This window comes from Suncus etruscus, chromosome 8 (genome assembly GCF_024139225.1).
Source record: "Suncus etruscus isolate mSunEtr1 chromosome 8, mSunEtr1.pri.cur, whole genome shotgun sequence".
Classification (NCBI taxonomy): domain Eukaryota; kingdom Metazoa; phylum Chordata; class Mammalia; order Eulipotyphla; family Soricidae; genus Suncus; species Suncus etruscus.
The window spans coordinates 13919360-13940908 of NC_064855.1; the positions used below are offsets into that span (position 1 = coordinate 13919360).

At 39.7% G+C, this 21549-nt stretch overlaps 1 protein-coding gene across 1 annotated transcript in view; it reads right to left on the minus strand.

Moving 5' to 3' along the window:
- Positions 1-21549, minus strand: part of ARHGEF12 (Rho guanine nucleotide exchange factor 12) — a 148686-nt gene that overhangs the window by 25243 nt on the left and 101894 nt on the right. Inside the window, exons 12-26 of the mRNA XM_049778000.1 lie at positions 16543-16617; positions 12857-12943; positions 10572-10682; positions 9985-10083; positions 8778-8820; positions 8326-8431; positions 7743-7880; positions 6804-6836; positions 6410-6524; positions 5532-5637; positions 4818-5033; positions 4329-4461; positions 3979-4014; positions 2025-2179; positions 951-1097 (exon numbers count right to left, since the gene is read on the minus strand). Coding sequence (XP_049633957.1) covers positions 951-1097; positions 2025-2179; positions 3979-4014; positions 4329-4461; positions 4818-5033; positions 5532-5637; positions 6410-6524; positions 6804-6836; positions 7743-7880; positions 8326-8431; positions 8778-8820; positions 9985-10083; positions 10572-10682; positions 12857-12943; positions 16543-16617 — 1600 coding nt within the window. The remainder of the gene's footprint in view (positions 1-950; positions 1098-2024; positions 2180-3978; positions 4015-4328; positions 4462-4817; positions 5034-5531; positions 5638-6409; positions 6525-6803; positions 6837-7742; positions 7881-8325; positions 8432-8777; positions 8821-9984; positions 10084-10571; positions 10683-12856; positions 12944-16542; positions 16618-21549) is intronic.

The following is a 21549-nucleotide window of genomic DNA, read 5'->3' on the forward strand; positions in this document are numbered from 1 at the left end:
TAGATGCCAAAACAAAATATTGTGGAAATTAGCACACTATGAATGATACAGGTACATCTACTATACATTTAATCCCAAGACTTCAGGGAGTGACATGCTAGTAAAGCACTTAAAGAGATGAGTCTCACCACTGCTTCTCAAAATGCGTCTGTTCAAAGGTAGTGCAGGCAATCAAGCCTAAAATTGTGAATGCGCATTGGTGAAAACCAAGATCAGTGACAAAAGGAAAAGGAGCATCGGGTGTCAGTGATGGATGAGAGGAGGACTTAAAAAGTTAGGGCCACAGAATAATATGATGGACAAAGAAAGGAACTAAAACTACTCTCTATGAAAGTCCAAAGTGACCACAACCAGGCAGAGCCAGCAAGGAAGAGTTTTACAAACCAACTCCAGGGCTAACAAGCAATGAAACAATCAAATGACCCGATTCCTAGTAAGCTTCCCACCATGAGATTTCCCACTGCTTGTCTACGATCACCAAATATGTATATGTCAGCTAAATATACTTTTAAAGATAGATTTTAAAGTTGATAGGATGTTGAAGGAAATTTCAAGAGTGATCTTGACTACTTAGGTTTTTATATTTTTAGATATTAACTCTATTGTTTTATTTTTATTTTATTTTTGAGATTGCAAGTTTGAAGCAGAACCTTACACCTATAAAGTGAAGGCTATACTACTGGGATACAGCCAGGGCTCTTGACAGTACCTTTAGACTAACTGAAGTACTAAGACTCTGTATACAAAAAGCTGATGTGGAGGTGGGAGCCGGGCTGGAACTCAAAGGTCCAACCACTGATTTATACTAGGCACTCCTATATATTTATACAATTTCAAGAATGCTATGTGAAAACATTTGTAAGATTTTACTGTTATAGTATACGGATATATTCACAATCATTTACTTCTTGGGCATGTAGGAAACAAAGGACTGAGCCAATTTTTCTTACTGTGAAGCTGAAGAATCTCTTCCAAATTCGAAAAGATTTTCCGTAGCTCTGAAGGTGATAGAATTCCTTCTCGGAACACCCGCTGATAGAAAACTTGATCAAGAACCTTTAGTGTTCGAACATGAGCTCTTTCAGTGTAGAACAATTCTGAGCAGAGAAAGGGAGGCAGAGAGAATCACCACACTTGGAATGCGGCCTCTCAGGAGACCAAGCACAGGTTATCACTGTGGTCGAGCTATAGGTACATTAGCTATTGAGCTTAAGGGGGTGCAGTATCTCTGGGGTCACTTCCTTGAGTCTATGAACACCACCTACACACGGGCTCTCAGAGTTTAACTAACACTGGCAAGTGATAAATAGAATTCAAAATATTCTGTGTGTCAAAGTTAAAACAGTGTACCCCAAAATGGAACTATCTTTTCACAGTAATCCCTATCAACTACAATTAGAAAATATTAAGTGCAAATCATACAGAGCCTTTAAATGGATCCTCTTTCAGAAATAACAGTTTTGGTCATCTAATATACCAATAAAGCCACATAAGACTTTTACTGTCCCAAAGTCTCAGACGGAAAAAAAAGATATTATCCAAATCAGCTACTAAATATGGCAAAGGGCATAAAGTATCCACGTCACTCTAGCACATAAACGCTAGGGTACAATATGAACAACGGAAGATACAGCACTAGGAAAAAAGACAGCATGGGTTCTAGTTTTCTCCTTAGTATTTGTCAATTTTATCATCTTCATGCATTCAGCCACTTCCCTCAGCCTTAACTTGGCCTAAAAGCAAAACGTTGGGGCAAATATTGTTTCAGGAACTTTTTGAGCTTAACACTATAAATTTTCAATACCTGGAAGAGGAAGTACTTTTCCTTTTTGTACTATCAATAAGTGTCACAGAACATTTGTACTTTTAAGAAGCTCAAGAATTCTTTCTCTAGCGTCATTTCTTCTTTGTTTAAAAACAGAAGGTTAGCAGCAGCTTTGAAGCCAACTCCAAGATTCAGGAGTAGAACTCTAATAAAACGAAGCATATGACCCCCTCCAATAACAAGCACCGATGAAACGCACCATTAATCACTTCCTGTCTTTTGATCTCTGAAGGCTTCAGGCTCAGCAACACTTCTCGGCTAACAAGCTGCTGCCAGTTGGGAGGATCTGTCTCTAAGTCATTTTCAAACTGTTCATCCTCACTTTGACTTTCTCCAAAAGCCAAGCTATCAAACCTAATGAAGAAAACAATAACAATCACAAAAACACAACAAATTCACATTTGAGGACAACAGATGAACAGAGGGCAACAGTACAAGTCTATCTATTTAGGACACAGGCCAGACTTCTGAAGTATGCCAGCAAAGGGCCTCAATTAGCATCTTTTCCTCTAAAGGGCTGGCATGAATTATAGTCACCTCCACATATGATGAATAATTTGTGTGTATTAAGAACTTTCGGGGCCGGGTAGGTGGCGCTGGAGGTAAGGTGTCTGCCTTGCAAGCGCTAGCCAAGGAAGGACCGCGGTTCGATCCCCCGGTGTCCCATATGGTTCCCCCCAAGCCAGGGGCGATTTCTGAGCACATAGCCAGGAGTAACCCCTGAGCGTCAAACGGGTGTGGCCCAAAAACCAAAAAAAAAAAAAAAAAAAAAAAAAAAAAGAACTTTCTTTTATATGGACAGATTTGAGTACAGGGTTTCTTTCCCTTCAATAAATTGGATCTCCAGAGGGGAATGACATACTGTACATACTCAGGTATAGGCCGAGTTTCTTCTGGCACAAAATTCGTGCTGAAAAACCCAAACTCAACTTATACTCGGGTCATACAGGTTATTTGATTCGGTGTGCATGCACCAAATCAAATGCATGTAGTCTCCAGTCATCTTTTGCTGTCTGCTGAAGGGTGCAGTGCTTCAGCTCAGTCCACAAGTCGCAACTGAGTTGAAGAGGTAGGCGGCTAAACTGAACTGTTTGCCACTGAACTATTTAACCCACAATATTCTGCACTTCGTATGAGACCGACTGCAGTGAAGATAATATCTGCAAACTCAGTGATGATGACAACCTCACATCAGATATAGCTGAAGCTGTTTGAACATAGAGATGATGAAGAGAAGGAATCTGGTTTTGAAGGATTTTAACCTTCGTGACTTAGCTTGATTACCTGTTAAGCTATGGTTTTCTAAATTTTAATTAAAAAAAAATTATTTTTGGTTTTTGGGTCACACCCAGCAGCGCTCAGGGGGTACTCCTGGCTCTGTGCTCAGAAATAGCTCCTGGCAAGCTCAGGGGACCATATGGGATGCCAGGATTCAAACCATTGTCCTTCTGCATACAAGGCAAACACCCTACCTCCATGTTATCTCCCCGGCCCTGAATTTTGTTTGTTTGTTTGTTTTTTGGGTCACATCAGGGGTTACTCCTGGCTCTATGCTCAGAAATTGCTTCTGGCAGGCTAGGGGGACCATATGGGATGCCGGGATTCGAACCACCATCCTTCTGCATACAAGGCAAATGCTTTACTCTCTCCAGCCCCATCCGACCCTGAATTTTAATTTTTAAAGTTACTGTTACTGATTTATAGTTTTTCTTTAGCAATAAATATTGTAAAACATTTGACCTACTGATTCCTCAATTATTATATTTGGTTTGGGTATATATTTTTATTTTTGAAATTTACTAGTGGCTACTGCATATACGCAAGTATATACTTACACTCGAGTCACTAAGTTTTCTCAGTTTTTAGGGTAAAATTGGAGGGGGTCGGCTTATACTCGAGTATATAAAGTGTATTCCCTAGAATGTGCTTGAAGATATTTATTTCAGGATAACTTACTCACTTTTTTTTTGGGGGGGGGGGTCTACACCTGGCAGCGCTCAGGGGTTACTCCTGGCTCTGTGCTCAGAAATCTTCCTGCAGGCTCAGGGGACCATATGGGATGCTGGGAATCCAACCTGGGTTCATCCCAGGTTGGCTCTCGGAAGGCAAATTCCCTACTGCCGCACTATCACTCCAGCCCCAGGATAACTTACTTTCGAAAGGGTTTTGGTGTTCCATGTTCAGCCACTCTAAAACAACGAAGAATATAGTCAGTATGAAAACAAAGTAAGTGATCTACATAAAGGTCATGCCAAAATGGGCTAAACTACAATGGATGATAAATAACTTTTCTGGGTATTATGATTTAAATATCGAATAACTTCCGATTTTTGTTTTACTTCATTTCAGTGCCTACCTAATACTTATCAGTAATAAGTACTACTAGTTCCTCTGGCTGAGTGACCCCAGTAAAGCCACAGTTGGGGGTAAAGTTCTACAAAGTATCAGAATACTAAACAATGAAAACTTTCTGCCAGGTCCACCCTCAGACTGACCCTGATACCTTTCTACTTCACACTCCTCCTCCTGCACCTGGTCCAGTGGAGGCGGTGGGAATTCAAAGATGGTATTGGGAGTACGCGGAGCGCAGTCAGAGGCATCTCCCGATGCGGGTACTTCTCCAGACTGCTTTACTCCTACAATGACAGGAGTCAAACATCAGAATAGCACTGACCAGATTAGACCAGATTAACTTCCACCTAAGCCAGTTATATTTTTATTTAAACCACTGTAAGTTAGCTAGAACCATATACAAAGAGCGCATAAACAGGAAAATCATTTTTAAGCAACTTTAAATCAAAATAATTATAGGACATGACAACAACTCAAGAGAGCATATAAGAAGAAGCATTCTCTTTGGTATAAATACTAAAATGTCAAAACTAAACTAAGAAGTATTCAGCCTTGACTAACTGATACACTGCTCTATGTCTCAAGATGACTGCATTGTAAGAGTGGTGCTTAGTTGAGTGAAACTATAGCATTAGCTCACCCGTCTCATTCTCTTTCCCTCCTTCCTGGGAAAGAACAGTGCCAGGAGCCAGAGTTGACATGGGATTGCCCGGCGAATACCCCAAGTCTACTCCGTCGCTGGCTATTGCGCTCTGGCGCAACTTAGCAGAGTCCTGGGGTTCGGGACTCACTGATGAAGGTGTGGGTAAGTGCTTCGGGTGGCGCTGCTTCTGTTGGATCTCCATGGCCCTGCCAACTGAACGGGAAACAAAAGTTAGTGACCTGTGTAGTGAGATAGTGGGAAAAAATATGGTGGAAAGGATATAGAAAAATGCCTGTTATATACATAGAAAAAGAAAAGATGATTATTACACTGAGTAATAACAGAGGTAAGAAGGAAAGAAGGCTAGGGAAGATAAGAAGAGGAAAGGCTGATAGGGGAAGAGAAAGAAATAGATGGTGGAGGAGTAATAGAGGAGGAAGGGAGAGAAATGTAGATGATGGGGGAAGAAGAAGGGTCATGAGAAAAGGAGAGGAGAGCTCACAGACAGAGGTGGGTCCATATAGAGCTGTATTCACTTTACAGTGTGAAGATGTGGGGCCAAAGCTGTAGTACAGCAGGGAAGACGCTTGTCTTGCATGTGGTTGACCTGGGTGCAACCTCAGCACCCGATAAGGTCCCCTGAACAATTTTGGCTATGGATTCACACCTGCTGAGTGCCCGACAGGAAGCAGGAATGAAGTGCCAACCTACTTGCACTGTTGTCATGGCGGCTTGGTCTCCTTGGGGGTCCTAGGATGCTGGGAAATCCTCTTCGCTTTCCTTTTTCTTCGCCTTCCCTATCTTTCTTCATACTTTGCTAGAGTCAGGTATAATTAAATAGGAAGGAAATTGGTCAGGAGATAGATCTCAAACCTAGAACCCCACACCTAATGGTGACCTGGAAGTAAAGGGCTGAACTGGAGTTGGCACACAGGACTATGTCTGCAACAAACTCAAGATACCTTCCTACATCCTTTCAAGCTGATGCTTTAAAATGGTCAGTTTCAGAATATGGCAGTTTTGATAAAACATACACTGACTGGGAGCTTATGTTCAGTAATTCTTTGAGACATTAAACAAATATTCCCTAAGTTCATAATACGAGATGGTAGGATCTTATTGCTGGGAATATAATGAAGGCAGTCCCTGCAATCGCTAACAAATACCATCAAACAAAATTACACCAAACATAATTACAAATGGTGATAGGAAGCATATTCCTGGAAATCATTTTTGGAGGAGTAGAGTGGTAACTGAATGCAGAGCCATATACCTGCATAAATCCTCTACCACTGAGCTACATGCCCAGCCCCAGCGGGTATAAAAAATGAAAGTACAGAGCTGTCCTGTCCCAGCCAGGAATGGCACTTGGGTAACTGTGCTTTTCACTTCCAATTGTGTAAGAATGAGTCAGCTAGATCTGAATTCCTCCCCACACTGTGTGTTTCTTAAGAACACGGTCTGTATTCATCTGATTTCTATCTCAACGTCTAGCACTGGTTTTCTGAAAAAGTAAATAGCAAGAAGGAGAGACTGCGAGAACTGTAGAGAGGCCGGAGAGCTGCTCGCCACCATTACTGCGGCCTTACCTTGATCTTGGGAAGGAATCCAATCCGACCCCGCTTGTGCTCCAAATTTCGGGGTTCTTTCACTTTTACTCCCAAATGCTTCATGTACATGAGAATAACATACTGCATTGTTGAACTGAAGGAAAGAAGATGAGTAATAAAGTGTTACCTGATAATAAAGGAGGTAGGTAAAGGTAAAAACTCTAATACTTCCCAAGTACAGTAGGGGAGTCTGAGACATGCCACAGGTAAGGAGACACACAGTCACTGAAGAGACACAAGGATCTAAGTCAAATAAAATACTGACCAGCAGAGGGAGACAGGCCCCACATTTAAGTTAAAAGACACGAGTGTGGTTTAGGATGGACAGTAGAAGAATATTGACAGCAGAAATTCTAGGGAAAAGTCATATTACCTCTTATCCTCCTCTACAGCCTGTGAGGTCATCCTACAATTAAAAACACAAATTAAGGACAATATAATCAGATGAAGGATGGTGTACTTCTATGACTTAAACTCTACCAAGTAAGAATTTTGTAACAACGAAACAAAGTAATTATATAAAATAAGAAAAAAAAAGCAATATATTCAAGTTTAATTACTACTAAACCCAAATACCTGAAATTATAGAAAACACCAAAATACTTTGAACCTGTCACATAGGATAGTAAAACATCTAAAAGTCAAATCTCCCAACAACTATTTTTCAGACTCATCAATTATAAATGTCTGATCAAGGTCACTGTATTCCCCCTCCCCCAACTATCTCTTTCTTACTTTTCCTTTCCCTCCTTCTCTTTATATTCCCCCAGACCTTTCACCAGCTTTCTTGCTCCTTTCCCCCGCTTTTCCTCTTTTAAACACTGCATTAAAAAACAGAACTAGTACAGAAAATTTTAAGTGTCTGATAGTGAAAAGTATCTTTAAAGCCTACTAGGATTTCAAATCAGTGAAGCATTTTCAACCTGGTTTTGATCTATGAGAAATCTTATGTTCACCAATAAGATTCTAATCAGTAACCAGAAAAGCAAACACAACCTTATCTAAAATATGAGAAAAACAGAAAAATGCCTGTTTCTAAAGTAACGTGAAAAGACAAACAGCTCCACACACCCAGTCAAATAGCCCTTTGGAATTTGTTCAGTGTCCTAAAGACATAATCTCATAATGCACTTCTTTCTTTTTTTCCTATGTGTATTATGTAGACCATGCCAAGTGGCACTCAGGGGTTATTTCTGGCAGGCTTGGGGGATGCCTAGGATTGAACTCGAGTCAACCTGTGCAAACGCCTAACCCACTGTGCTATCGCTCTGACCTCTTCTGAGGCATTTCTACACAATATTCTATTACTTACAACACTTCTTCGATTTTGGCAACAATTTGCTCTGCACATGCCCGCTCCTTCTCCAAAGTCCCTCGGTCCTTATCTCGTTCTGCATCAAGTTTAGTCAGTTCGCTTTCAGCCAAGGTCAGCCCCATACTACGTTTCTGCCTAAAGGGAATAGGAGAAATTTCCTGAGGTAATTAGAGGGGGAAAAAAAACCCCCACTTTCCTCTGGTAAGCATCCATCAGTTTTCATAACTATGAGTTTCTAACAACAGGCAAATGTCACAGTTTTCTGTTAGGGGACCCATGTCACCTAGGACACTGGAGGGGGAAACCTAAAAATAAAATAAAAATAAAGATAATCTTTCCATGAAACGTGGATTCCAAAGGAATACTTAGCACAGACATAGCCCTGAGTTCAATTCTAAGGGTCTATAGAATTAGGACTGTGGACTGAGAATCACTCCAATTCTTTATTATCTTCATTATGTTTATGCAGATCTTCATTATGTTTGACTAACAGTGATGCAGAGGCAGGAATTTCATGTATTTAGCAATCTGCGATCTAAAAAGGAATTTATTCAGAGCCCACATCTTCTACTCAGCTCACCGAAAATCTTCTAAATGTCGCTGAACTTCCGGGTGGACTCTCTCCTGCATCGTGTGGATATAGTGGCGATGGAGATCCTCAGGAATCAGTTCCGGTCTTCTCTTTTCTAACAGAAAAATCAAGAAATGACTCGTTCTACAGGTATACTCTAAGCATTACAACCAACAACCTAGCAAAGCTATTTGGCATTAAAGTAAGACAAAAGAAAAGGTCCTCAATACATTTCATTTGAGAATTCAAATTTCATTTTTTTAAGATAAAGAAACACATTTATACTGAAAAACAATGAGCACAGGTAGCTTTTCATTTACTTTTAAATAAACTATTTCTATTTTGATTCAAACGATCTATATTATTCACCATGTAACAAATAAAACCTTTAGAGATAAGCCAAGCTATGTATCAACAAATGATATGATCATCCAGGATTGTAATGTTCCATCCACACTTACCAAGATCTACTGATATTTCATCAGGAACAGAAACTTTCAGGTGCTAAAACAAAAATACACACAAAAAGTGAAAAAGCACTATAAACTTCCGAATAAAAAAATCCACAGAAAGATTCTTGAATTAAGAGATACAACTTGGGGGCTGGATTGATAGGATAGATAGGTTGCCTTGCACGCAACCAGCACAGACAGGATGGACAGCGGTTCGAATCCCAGCATCTCATCTGGTCCCCGGAGCCTGCCAGGGGAGATTTCTGAGCAAGAGCCAGGAGTAAACCCTGAGCGCCACCGAAGGGTGTGACCCAAAAATAAAACTCTCTGGACTTCATAATTCTGGAACCTTCTATTGTATAAACTTGAAAACCCCTTTTTCTGGAACCATGCTATACAGGAAACTGCCTCACAATTTCACTAGATGACTAGTGTGTATGTGTTTTTTACAGGGGACTCTTCCAGGACTACTCAACAGGACAGTGCTAGTCTGACAGTTCAGGGGTAGGATACAACAGTGCTGGTGCCATCAAGGTCACCCTACCAGTACTCAGAGACAACCAGGTATATACCTGGTGGGACAGGGCAGGGAAGGGGAACAAGAGTGTCAAGTATTGAAACTGGAGTCTGATACATAAAAGCACACACTTCTGACCTCTGAGTGAGCTCTCCAGCCCCTTGTTTGGAATTTCTATGCTCTCCTATCATGAAATCTGAGGACCTGCTGCATATGAATATGTAGAATTTGTGTTTTTAGTTTGTTCCCTTGCCTATTTATCACCATCAATAAACCCAAGTATACCTATATTCAAATATAAATACATGTAAAACTGCTGAAACTTTCTATAAAAAGTCATATACTTACAACTAATTTAGCAATGATAAAGAATTAAGATAAGAATAACAGATCTAATACAGTTGCCAAAACATACAATAAAATTCAAAATCATGGGAGGGAAGACTGAAAGTAGGTGGTCAATAATTCTTGGTGCTAAATAAAGAATATAAAATTAACTTGGCAGGGGTCAAAGCAAAAGCACAATAGGTAGGGCACTTGCCTTCAATGTGGCCAGCCCAGGTTCAATCCCTGACATCCTATGTTGCCCCCAAGTCTGCTAGGAATAATTTCTGAGTTCAGGGTAAAGATCAACCTCTGACCAAAGGCATATATGGCTCCAAAACAAACAAACAACAAAAAATTAATTTGACAACTTACTGCAGACCGATCCAGGAAGAACTGATGAAACTCGAGGAAGACACGACGAGTCTCCTTGGAATTGGTCTGTTTATACAAGTCAGAATAGAGATAACAGAGCTGCAGAAGAAAACAAAACAGTGGAAAGAAGATAAGACATGATGAAGGTTAGTTGCTTACTGAGTTGCTAGTTGCTCACTGATGTCTGGAACAGGGAGATACCATAAACAGTGGAAATACAGCCAGATAACTGGACCTTTGGAAATAGCATCATTTTAGGTACCCTTCCTCTCAACCCTCATATGTTTAGAAAACAGGAAGATATCCACTCATTTTACAAAGTGGAAGTTGCAGGAATCAACAGAAGAACTCTAAACTGACTAATAAATTGAATAATAAAATTGGAGGCCAGAGTGATGGCGCAGCAGTAGGGTGTTTGCCTTGCACACGGCTGACCCAAGACAGCCCGCGGTTCGATCCCCCAACGTCCCATATGGTCCCCCAAGCCAGGAGCGATTTCTGAGCGCATAGCCAGGAGTAACACCTGAGCGTCAGCTGGGGTGGCCCAAAAATCAAAAATAAAATAAAATTGAATAAATAATGCATACCAATGTTGCAGGGTCAAATTGTGAAACTACATGGTGTAAAAAAACAGCCAAGTGAGCAGGACGAGATTTCAGCAGTTCAATACTCTGGAAACAGCTGCACTGCCCATTGATCTAGAAAAGAGAAAGGAACTAGACATCAATATACAAAACCAAAATGGAATGTACGTTTTACTGAATATAATCATCCAAATGACACTTTTACTTATCCAAAATAACAATTCAAGATTTAAAATTTTCACAAGAATTTATAAGCGACATCAGTTATGTTGCTTTCTCTAAAAATTAACTCCCTGAGGTGAGCAATGGAAAGAAAAAGCATCTTGAGAAAATGCATGTTTGCAAGATAATCATCAAGGAAGTCAGATATCTACAAATAACAATCTCATTAAATATTAAAATATAAGGAAGGATTATTGTTTAATAATTGTTTTTTCTTCTGTTTTGGGATAATCACAAAATGATGATAGGAAATGAAACTATAATTTTTTTTTTTTTTTTTTTTTTTGGTTTTTGGGCCACACCCGGTAACGCTCAGGGGTTACTCCTGGCTATGCGCTCAGAAGTCGCTCCTGGCTTGGGGGACCATATGGGACGCCGGGGGATCGAACCGCGGTCCGTCTCCTAGGCTAGCGCAGGTAAGGCAGGCACCTTACCTCCAGCGCCACCGCCCGGCCCCGAAACTATAATTTTTAAGACAGCTCCAGAAATGCTTATATTGTCCCAAATATACAAAACACAGATAATGGTAATAAATTAAATTTATGGCAACCAAGACAACAATTTCCATAGAAGTTTTCACATCATGCAAAAAATGTAATTATCTCCCCAAAATAGTATTATATACACAGAATCTCAGAAGATACAAGAGAAAAAAGCTAACAAGAGGAAAAAGCTAATATCTTGTTAGCTTATTTTGTGGTCAGTATTACACAACAAATCAAACCAGGGGGCCGGAGCGATAGAAGAGTGGGTAGGTAGGGCGCAAACCAGGCCAAGACATTTGAAAAAAAGAAAGCAAGAGAACAACAGTCCGTAAGAGTTGAGGAGAAAAATAACCACCTGAATCTGGCAGAACGTGAAAAGCAAAATACATTATGAACAACTGGCATTTACTTAAAAAATGCAAAGCTGGTTCAATATGTTAATATATCACCAGTATAATTTGTAAGCGACTAAATTAGAAAAATCATATGATTATGGTTTCAGCCATTCAATAAAAATCTCTCTCAGTTAACTTGGAAAGAAGAGATGGAAAACTTCATTATGCTAATAAAAAGTGTATAAAAAACACCTTTAGCTAATTTCCTATTTAATAACACAAGACTAAATGTTTCTCTCAGTTATTAGGAATAAGGCAGGGAAGGTCAACACTACAATTCAAATTCATACTAGAAACTTAAGCAGTGTTAAGAACAAGAGAAAGAAAGTAAAAAGAGGCCAGAGCAATAGTACAGTGGGGAAAGCACTTGCCTTGCACATGGCCAACCCAGTTTCAATCCCTGGCGTCCCATACGGTCCCCAAGCCTGCCAGTAATTCTTGAGTGCAGAGCCAGAAGTAACCCAAGCATTACCAGGCATGACCCCAAAACATACAAGCTCATAAAGCATATAAAAGACTGGAGAGAAGGAAATAAAAAATTTCTATTCATAGGCAATATGGCTGCCTAAGGAACCAATCCTAAGGAGTTATTTTAACAAGTTTAGAGAGCACTAGCCAGAATATATGTGTGGCATGTGAGTCTGGATTAAATGAGTGATGCTGGATGTGGCCCAAAAACCAAAATAAATAAATAAATAAATAAATAAATAAATAAATAAATAAATAAATAAATAAATAGACAACAGGAATTTTAAAAATAAAAAAACACCATTAATACCTTATTTTCCAAAATAAAATATTTAAGTAAACATCAATGGCTTATCTGCTTTAAAAGCAAAATCAGGGGCTAGAGAGATAGCACAGTGGGTAATGAGTTTTTCTTGTATATGGCCAACCCAGGTTCAATCCGACATCCCATATGATCCCCTAAGCTCATCAGGAGTGATCCCTGAATACAGAGCCAGAACTAAGCCCTGGGCACTAACAGGTATGGCCCAAAACTATTTTTAAAATTTTTTCTATTGGTCAAAGCAAAGACAAGCTAGTAACCAACACTATATGATAATTCTTAGTTATCTTAGTTCTTCCAAATTTTACTTCCAGAAAGTGGTGGTTTGTTTTGTTTTGGCACAAATCAAGCATCTCAGAAAATGAACAACTCTGTTCTTGGAAGAAATGTCATCACCTGTTCATGTTCAGTACCAAAATCATCATCCTCGGCTCCAATGATGTGTGGTGTTACACGGGTTGAGGGACTCCCAATAAGAGCATCCTGGGAAAAGAAACAAAGAAATTATCTTGGGGTCAAAGCCAAACAATCCCAAGACGAGCCACACTCCACCAGCAGGATTGCTTCTTGGTTCTCTACTTTTAAGTGCTTTATTTTTACAGAGGTAGATCTCAACTATTGAAGGCCAGAACCCTCTTAGCAGAGAAATCATCCCAACCCTGAGCAATAATTGGCAGGGCAGGAACCCATTTCCTCTGGAAAACAATCAACAGCTTTATTTACTACACTCTTGGCTTTCTGTGTTCCTTATATAAACACATATGTATTTATAAACTTGATATGTATTCTGACTTCAGAAACAGAATTAGTTTATATAAATACAACTTTTTAAAGATTTGTTTAAAAAAAAAAGAAATAAAGGCAATCAGGAGGAAGGAAAAACAAGCAGAAATACTAAAACAAAGTCAGCAAGGTTAGTGAAGTTAATGAATGATTTCTAGTCATTCAAAACAGGAAACAATCACCAGGCTCTATTTTTTTCTTTTACTGTTGGTCCTCCCTAGTTCAGGGGGCGCAGTGGTTATTCCACTTCTGTTTGAGTATCATTCTAGAGTTGTTTGGTGCATACCAGCAAGGCTGTTATTTCAGACAAGGTAATTCCTCTTCACAAAGGCCTCTCTGCACACTGGCCTCTACCTGGACTCTACCATTGACCAGATGCCAGCAGGAGTTGACCGGTCACTGTTTCCAGACACTGCCAAGTGTCCTGAGGGACGCGATCACTCCTGACTAAAAACCTCGGGCATAATGCAATACAATTTCCAACTAATCACAGAAAAGCTGCTATAGAAACAAAGATAATGTTATCAAATGAATCTGTAAGCTGGCAGATCTTACTGCCAATGCAGTAACAGCTCATCCACTTGTCAACTCAAATGCAATGTTAAATCTTTCATGGATAATACAGTTTAGCATGAATGTGCAATATGAAAACTTTGGAAGATGTGATGACCATAAGTACTAAACTCAAAGATCATACAGAACTAAGAGGAATAAAACCTTAGAGTAAATCAAGCTTTAATCTGACAGCAGTAGAAAAAGTAAGATCTAGAGAGAACAGGATTGTAGCAGTCAGTGACTCAGCTCTAGAAGAATTAAGGCTAAAAGTAGTTTACTCTGAATGTGGATCTACCATGCATAAATCACAGTGAATAACAAAAAGTTATTTTATTTTCTAATTGTGTGGCAATACTATATCTGCACCACCTAAACTTGTTGGGGTCTTTTTCTCAGCAGTCTCCCGCAGGAATCAGAAGCCCCTTGGCTTTTTATTTTTATTTTGAGCCCTTCTTTCTTTTTAACCCCAAGGCTTACAATTTTATTTTGTTTATTATTTATTTATTTTATTTTATTGTTTTTAATTTGGGGGCTAGACCTGGTGGCACTTAGCAGTTACTCCTGACTCTGTGCTCAGAAATCACTCCTGGCAGGCTGGGGACCATATGGGATGCTGGGGATCGAATAGGGTCAGGTCAGCCGCATGAAATGCAAATGCCCTACCCATTATGCTATGGCTCTGGCCCCTTTACAAAATTTTTAAAGCTCAGAAGAAACAATAGAAATTTGCGTAACGTATATAACTTTTTATCCCAAAACTGATTAGTCTTTTATTTTAAGCTCAGGGCTTTCTCCTGGCTCTATATTCAGAAATCGCCCCTGGCAGGCTCAAGGGACCCTATGAGATACCAGGAATCAAACCACCCTCAGTCCTGGGTTGGCTGTGTGCAAGGCAAACACCCTACCACTGTGCTATCTCTCCAGCCCTGAATCTTTTACTTTTCAATAGTTCTTACACATATATTGTTAAATTCTTTAACATTAAAAAAAAATCTGTTATCTCCTAGGCCAAGGGAATTCCCTTTCTAACTTCCCCAATACTTATAATGCCTATGCAAAAAAAAAAAAAAGCCAAATAAACAAAACACCACAAAGCCTTGCTACTCTAGCCCTTCATTTTCTTTTTCCATTTTTCCCTTTTTTTTTTTTTTTTTTTTATTTCTTGTGGTTGGTATTTTTTTTTTTTTTTTTTGGTGATGATTTTTTTGTTGTTGTTGCCGTTGCTGTGTTTTTTGTCATTACTTCTTTTGGTTTGTTTTTATTTTTTCCTTTCCTCTTTTGAATTGATATTTATAGCCTCTAGACGAATTTCTCCCAGCTTTTTTTTTCCTTTCTCTTTTATCCACAGAACTTGAATCATTTTGTTCTTCCTCATAACTTGAGGGGGGGAAAAATGGATAATACCAGGACCAACCAGTCGTATGAACATTGAGTGGAAATAAAAAGTGATCAGACTTAAGTCAACGACACCAGAATCAATACCCAATCTACAATAAGCTAAACACAAAGGAGATCTGTTACACTAGCAGTCCATGGGGCAAAGTGGGGAGTTATGGGATGCATGCTGGAAACAAAGGTGGAGGGAGGATAACACTGGTGGTGGGAATGGCCCTAATTCATTGTTACTATGTACCTTAAATATTACTGTAATGACTTGTAATTCACTTTGATCACAATAAAAATTATTAAGTAAATAAATAAATCAATCAGAGTATATTGAGACTGGAGCAACAGTTCAGAGGGTAGGGCCTTGCATGCAGTCAATCTGGGTTCGATCCCCAACATCCCATATGGTCCCCTGAATCCTCCAGGAGTAACCCCTAAACTTCACTGGGTATGGCCCAAAAAGCAAGCACATAAATAAATGAATAAATAAATAAATAAATCTAAGTATGACTCAGGGGTTTTCAAACCTATTTGGTCATAATCCCCTTTACAATCACACCTGCCTCCAATTAATTTACATTACTTTACTAAGAGAATAAAGAGAAAGTGGCCCCAACTGAAGCCAAAGTTACCACTACCTCCCCATCTCACTGACCAGCCCTAGGGGGCAGTATTGCCCTCCTTGGGACACACTGATATCTGAAAAATAAAATCAGAATGCTAAAATTATCCAATTAAGAACATGCAAGTTCCTGCAATTTCATTTCTGAGTATATATGTCCAAAATAATAATGAACAGACATTTGCCTTTGCATGTTCGAAGCAGCATTACTCACAATAGGTCAGAACAGCTCAGTCTTCATTGATACTTGAATAGAAAGCAACACGGGGCTAACACATACAATGGATTATTCAACCTCAAAAAGGAAGGAAATCCTGGTAAGTGAAAGAAGCCAACACAAAGGACAAACACTGGGATTCTACTGACTGAAGGCTCCTAAAGCAGAGACAGACACAGAAGTGGGGTGACAGCAGCTGGATTCGAGAGGGAAGTCAGTGGGAAGATGAGAAAGTTGGGAGATGGATGTGATGATATTACAGAACAGTGTAAATGACTCAGTGCCGAGAAGCGACACACACACAATTGTTAGAATGGTAAATACGGTATTTTAGGAGAAAGAGAACCCACTATAATACTAACGATGGAGAAGCATTAAAGATTAAAGCTTTGTTCCTCACTCATAAGTTTTTTCTCCAAGAAAAAACAACAATGAAAGAACATATAAATACCAGCTTTATCTGCCACCTATGTATAAGGAAAGCTAAAGAAAACATTGTTCCACACATTGGATACTCACAGCATCCTGAGTTATTTCACTTTTCTCCTGATTTTCCTCTTGATAAATCCGCTCTTTCAGGCCACTCTTGGGACTCTAAAAAAGGGGAAAGGTATTTAGTTCATTTTAACAGATTTGCCCAAAGGGGATAAGTGAAAAATGGTGTGAAAGAATAATGTTCTAAATTTCATATTTGTATTTGAAACTACTCAGAAACTTTCACATAATATCTCGCTGCTAATTTTTCTTAAGTTTGGCAAGTCACTTTCCTGGGCTTTTCTATATTTTATTTCATTTTATTGAAACCATCGTGATCTACAAGGCTTTTTTTATTTTACGATGATAAAAGAATACAGAAGTAATTCAAGTTTACTTCTTTGGGTCTGGGGGCTAAATTTTAAGTCTTGCTAGCTATATTGCATACCCCAAACTGAATATTCATTTTTAGGGACCAGATATAGCACAAGGGTTAGGCCTTGCAGGTGGCTTGAGTCCTGGAACCACACTGTCCCCCCAAGCATGAGGCAACTCAGTATTCCCATCATTGCAGGACCCCCACATTGAACAACAGTCCAGTGGGCTGAGAATCAGCAGGAGGGCTCCAGCCTAAAATCTACCTTTATTTATCCTTCTAACAACAAAATTATGCATCTTGAAGAATGAGGAATAGCCTAAAATGATACAATGAGATTTAAGAGACTTCTGGGGTCAGAGCTATCACACAATGGGTTGGGGTTTGCCTTGCTTGCAGCAAACCTGGGTTTGATCCCCAGCATCCCATATGGTCCCCCAATCCTGTGAGGAGTAATTTCTGAATGCAGAGCCAGGAGTAAACCCTGAGCGCTGCTAGGTATTGCCCAGAAACACAAACACACACACACACACACACACACACACACACACACACACACACAATCTCACACAAAGACAAAGAAAACAGAAGTTTCAAATAGGAAACAATAATTCCATTTCCTTGTATAAATAAAAGGTTCTGGACAAGCTCTGTGAAAGATAAACCTAGGATACTCATGACTCCCAAAGAAACTGTCAGACATTGAGGGGCTGCAGAAGAAACTAGAAGCATTTGTCTCGCCTATGAGGCACCAAATGTAATCCCTGTCCCCACAGGTGCCTGAATACCTGAGGGAGTGGGGGGGAACTCTGTAAAATTAAAAAGAATTAAAAAATTATAGGAGACAAGTTGAAGGGGTTCCCACTAGTCAAAGAAGGAGATCATCTAAGCATTCAAAAAGTATGACTGTTAATATGACTGAAACTAGGGGCCGGAGCAGTGGTGCAAGCAGTAAGGCATCTGCCTTGCATGTGCTAGCCTAGAACAGACCAGTTTGATCCTCCAGCATCCCAGATGGTCTCCCAAGCCAGGAGCGATTTCTGAGTGCATAGCCAGGAGTAATCCCTGAGCGTCACCCGGTGTGGCCAAAAACAAAACAAACAAACAAACAAAAGACTGAAACCAGTGGATGAACTGAAAAATATTCCCCACCCACAGGAAGAAGAACATGCAGAAACCCCCATCTTGGTAGATTTGGAGTTTGTCAGGAAAGCAACCAACTCTTGGGAAAACAGAAGCATAAAGACAAACAAATATTGAGCTAGTATTTCCTATATAAGCTATATTTTAGGGTAATTTTTATAAAATATAAAGGACAAAACCAGAAGATTTTGCAAACACTAATAATAATAGAGGCATTTGATCAACAGAAATAAGTGAAATATTAAAGGAAAACCTAGAAGAAGAGTACATGAGCAAGGAATCACGCCGTCCGAATGCCCTAGGGAGGCCTGAGACTTGACAGTTAATGCCCACAGTTGCTCTGCCCCACGGTTCAAACCCTGACTCTGCCCAGCACTCTGGAGCCAACTCTTTCCAGCAGTTAGGGAAATACAGGGAGAAAGTGTTAAACAGCATCATTAAAATATAATTTGAATATGGGTTGTTTTATTTAAGAACTCTTTAAAATTTAGTCACCATAAAATGACAGTTATTTATTACTGCATCTCAGGCATGCCAGGTTTCAACACGGATCATTTTACCAGTGTTCACTTTTCTCCACTAGTGCCTACTCCTCCCCACTACTGTTTGCCTCCCACCCATCAGCCTGCCTCTACATGAGGCACTTTTTTAAAAAATTAAGATTCTGTAGTGGGGTTTACTGTTACTGATAGGTTGTTTGAATAGACATGACTTGGTTTCCCTAACAACAGCAACAAAGCAAGGAGAAAGGGAGATGTAAATTAAGATACATAAAATGAGTTATCAAAGACTAAACACAGAGGCTATATCCTGATTCCAATAAACCAACTGCAAAATATCACTGTAAAACAATTAGGGTCATCAAACTGCTTATTAGAGAAAATCATTCTTTGCTTTTCTTAGGGTAAGGGTGGTTCTCTGGGCTGGTGGGTCAACCAAGGATGTAGGGACCTCCAGGGCCACCTGAATAGTGCATGAGAGACAAATGGAAATGTTCAGGGGACCTCCAAGGCTATTCCTGGTGATACTCAGGTAACCTCGTGGTTCTGTGGATCAAACCAGAGTCAGGCACATGTCTTGTACACAACCTAAATCAGCCTCAGAGAAATTAATAGATAAGGTTTAATGATGTTATTTTGGCTACATAATTTCAGAGTTCCCTTTGCTTTTAAAAATGCATCTTAAAAAAATACAGGCTGGAACCTATATTAAAGTAATGCAGTGGTTGAAGGGGGTGAAGAACGGGCACAGAGAAGTTTGAAAATGTGCTGAGGGTGGGTTGATGAGGTAATACGAGAGTGTTCACGATGCTAATCTCACTACTTCTGAATGGGGCTGAAAATGCTCTAATTAATTCTTTTTAAGTATAAACCACGGGGCTAGAGAGATAGTACAGTGGGTAGAGTGCTTGCCTTGCACATGACTGACCCGGGTTCGATTCCCAGGACCCCTTATGGTCTCCTTAGTCCTGCCAGGAGTCACCCCTGAGCACCATTAGGTGTGGCTCAAAAAAGAAGTCCCAATAAATAGCACAGATGGAAAGTCAGGGCGGCAGATGCTTTGATTTATAGAGAATTTGTAATTAAGGTGCCTCTTTTGAGCAAAGTGGGTATGTTGAAAAGCCATCTCTAATGTGAGCCAATAGAGGAACTTTTTGATGTTTGTTTCTTTGTATATTTGTTTTATGGATCACACCCAGCAGTGCTCAGAACTGACTCCTGGCTTCATGCTTCAGGACTTATGCTTGGCTCCATGCTAAAGTTGCTCCTGGCTCTGTCTCCAGGAGTCCCTCCTAGCAGGGCTCTGCGGAACAAGCGCAGCAGCATGTAAACCGCAAGCCCTACTGTCTCTCTAGTTCATACATAGGAAACTTTACAGTGATAATGGGTCTTTCACAAACACCATAAGGAGGTTACTTTATGAAAATGAGCAGAAAATTGGGGGGAGAACAAAAGCACTAATTCAAAGGATAAGAACACTGAATGGTTGTTATAATTTTCACGCAGTTTAACTGAAATAAACAAGAAAGCCCACAAGCTGAAAATAGTACATATTTAGCTTCAAAGAGACACCTGTAGGAGTTAGACCTGTTTGTTGTGTGTCTGGTTGAGATCCAAGCCTGTACTCTATCATCTCCCCTAGATTATAATCTCCATCCCTTTATTATTTCTCAGTTTCCTCCTCTATAAAAAAAAAAAAAAAGTGGTAGTGCTTTTTAAAGATTCTTAGGAGACTTAGGAGTACCTGTAGGGCCAGAGAGATAAAACAGAGACAAAGACGCTTGCCTTGCCTTGCCTGCATTTGACCTTACATGCAGGTCTATCCTTGGCACCACATGTGTTTCTCTGGATCCTGTCAGGAATAAACCCTGAACAAAGAGTCAGAAACCCTGAACAACACCAACTGTGGCCTCAAAAATGAAAAATCAGGGGCTGTAGTTATAGCACAGCAGAGAGGGTGTTTTCCTTGTATGTGGCTGACATGAGTTCAATCCCCAGCATCCCATATGGTCTGCAAAGCCTGCCAGGAGTAATTTCTGAGCACAGAGCCAAGAGTAATTCCTAAATGCTACCAGGTGTGGTCCAAAAACAACAACAAACAACCCCCCCCCAAAAAAAAAAAACAGGAGTAAAGCTTCAGGGCAAAAGCTGACAAAATCAGTGTTTAATATCTGATAACAATTAGCCATTCAGTACACATTTGTTAAATTCCCAATAAACCAACCAATCCTTTTCTCTTATAAATCTTCTGCCTCTCTACTCTATTCATTTTCCACAGTGACATGTTCCTGATAATGCCCCTCTTCTGTGTGCCAAGATAAAGATCAAACTCTTGACTCATTCATTTTGTTGTTCCAATACAATACTTTAATATTAGATACCAATTACATGTCAAATAGCCCTATTTCACTGGAATACCTGTTTCTACATTTGCCAATTTCATAAAGTTATAGTTTTTCCACCCCCCCAAGTTATAGTTTTTTAATGTGCATGTATTAATACTTAAATAAACACAGGACAAGATCCAATTTTTTTGTTTTAATCCCTTGTCCTGACTTCCTAGAGTTTGCCAAACTTTGAAAAGTCCAGTCAAATAGTTACATTCTTGGGCAACTGTCTGGTATAGAAGAGACAAATGATCGGAGGAAAGCAGACTGAACACAGAGTCCATAACATGAAGAACCATCAAAAGGAACAATGGTAGAACAACCTGAAGTCCCTAGGATTCCATACTCAAGCCTTGGCTTTTAAAATATTCTCTCCAAGGCATCCAGAAGTGTAACAGACCAGTACAATTGTCACTGTTCTCCCAAAATGTTATTTCTATATGCACTTTCAAGCCTCAGTGCCTTTGTTTATATTTCAAGGGCTAGTACTTTGGAGCTAAAACAAAAGCAGATCATATAATGCCTGGGGAAGTTTGGCAGATTATTCACCTCCCTCCGGCTCATGTTAACTTTTGTAAAGTAATGATAACAACAACTGTTTGGAGAATTAACTAAGATAAGGAGTGCAAAACTATCATTAGGACCT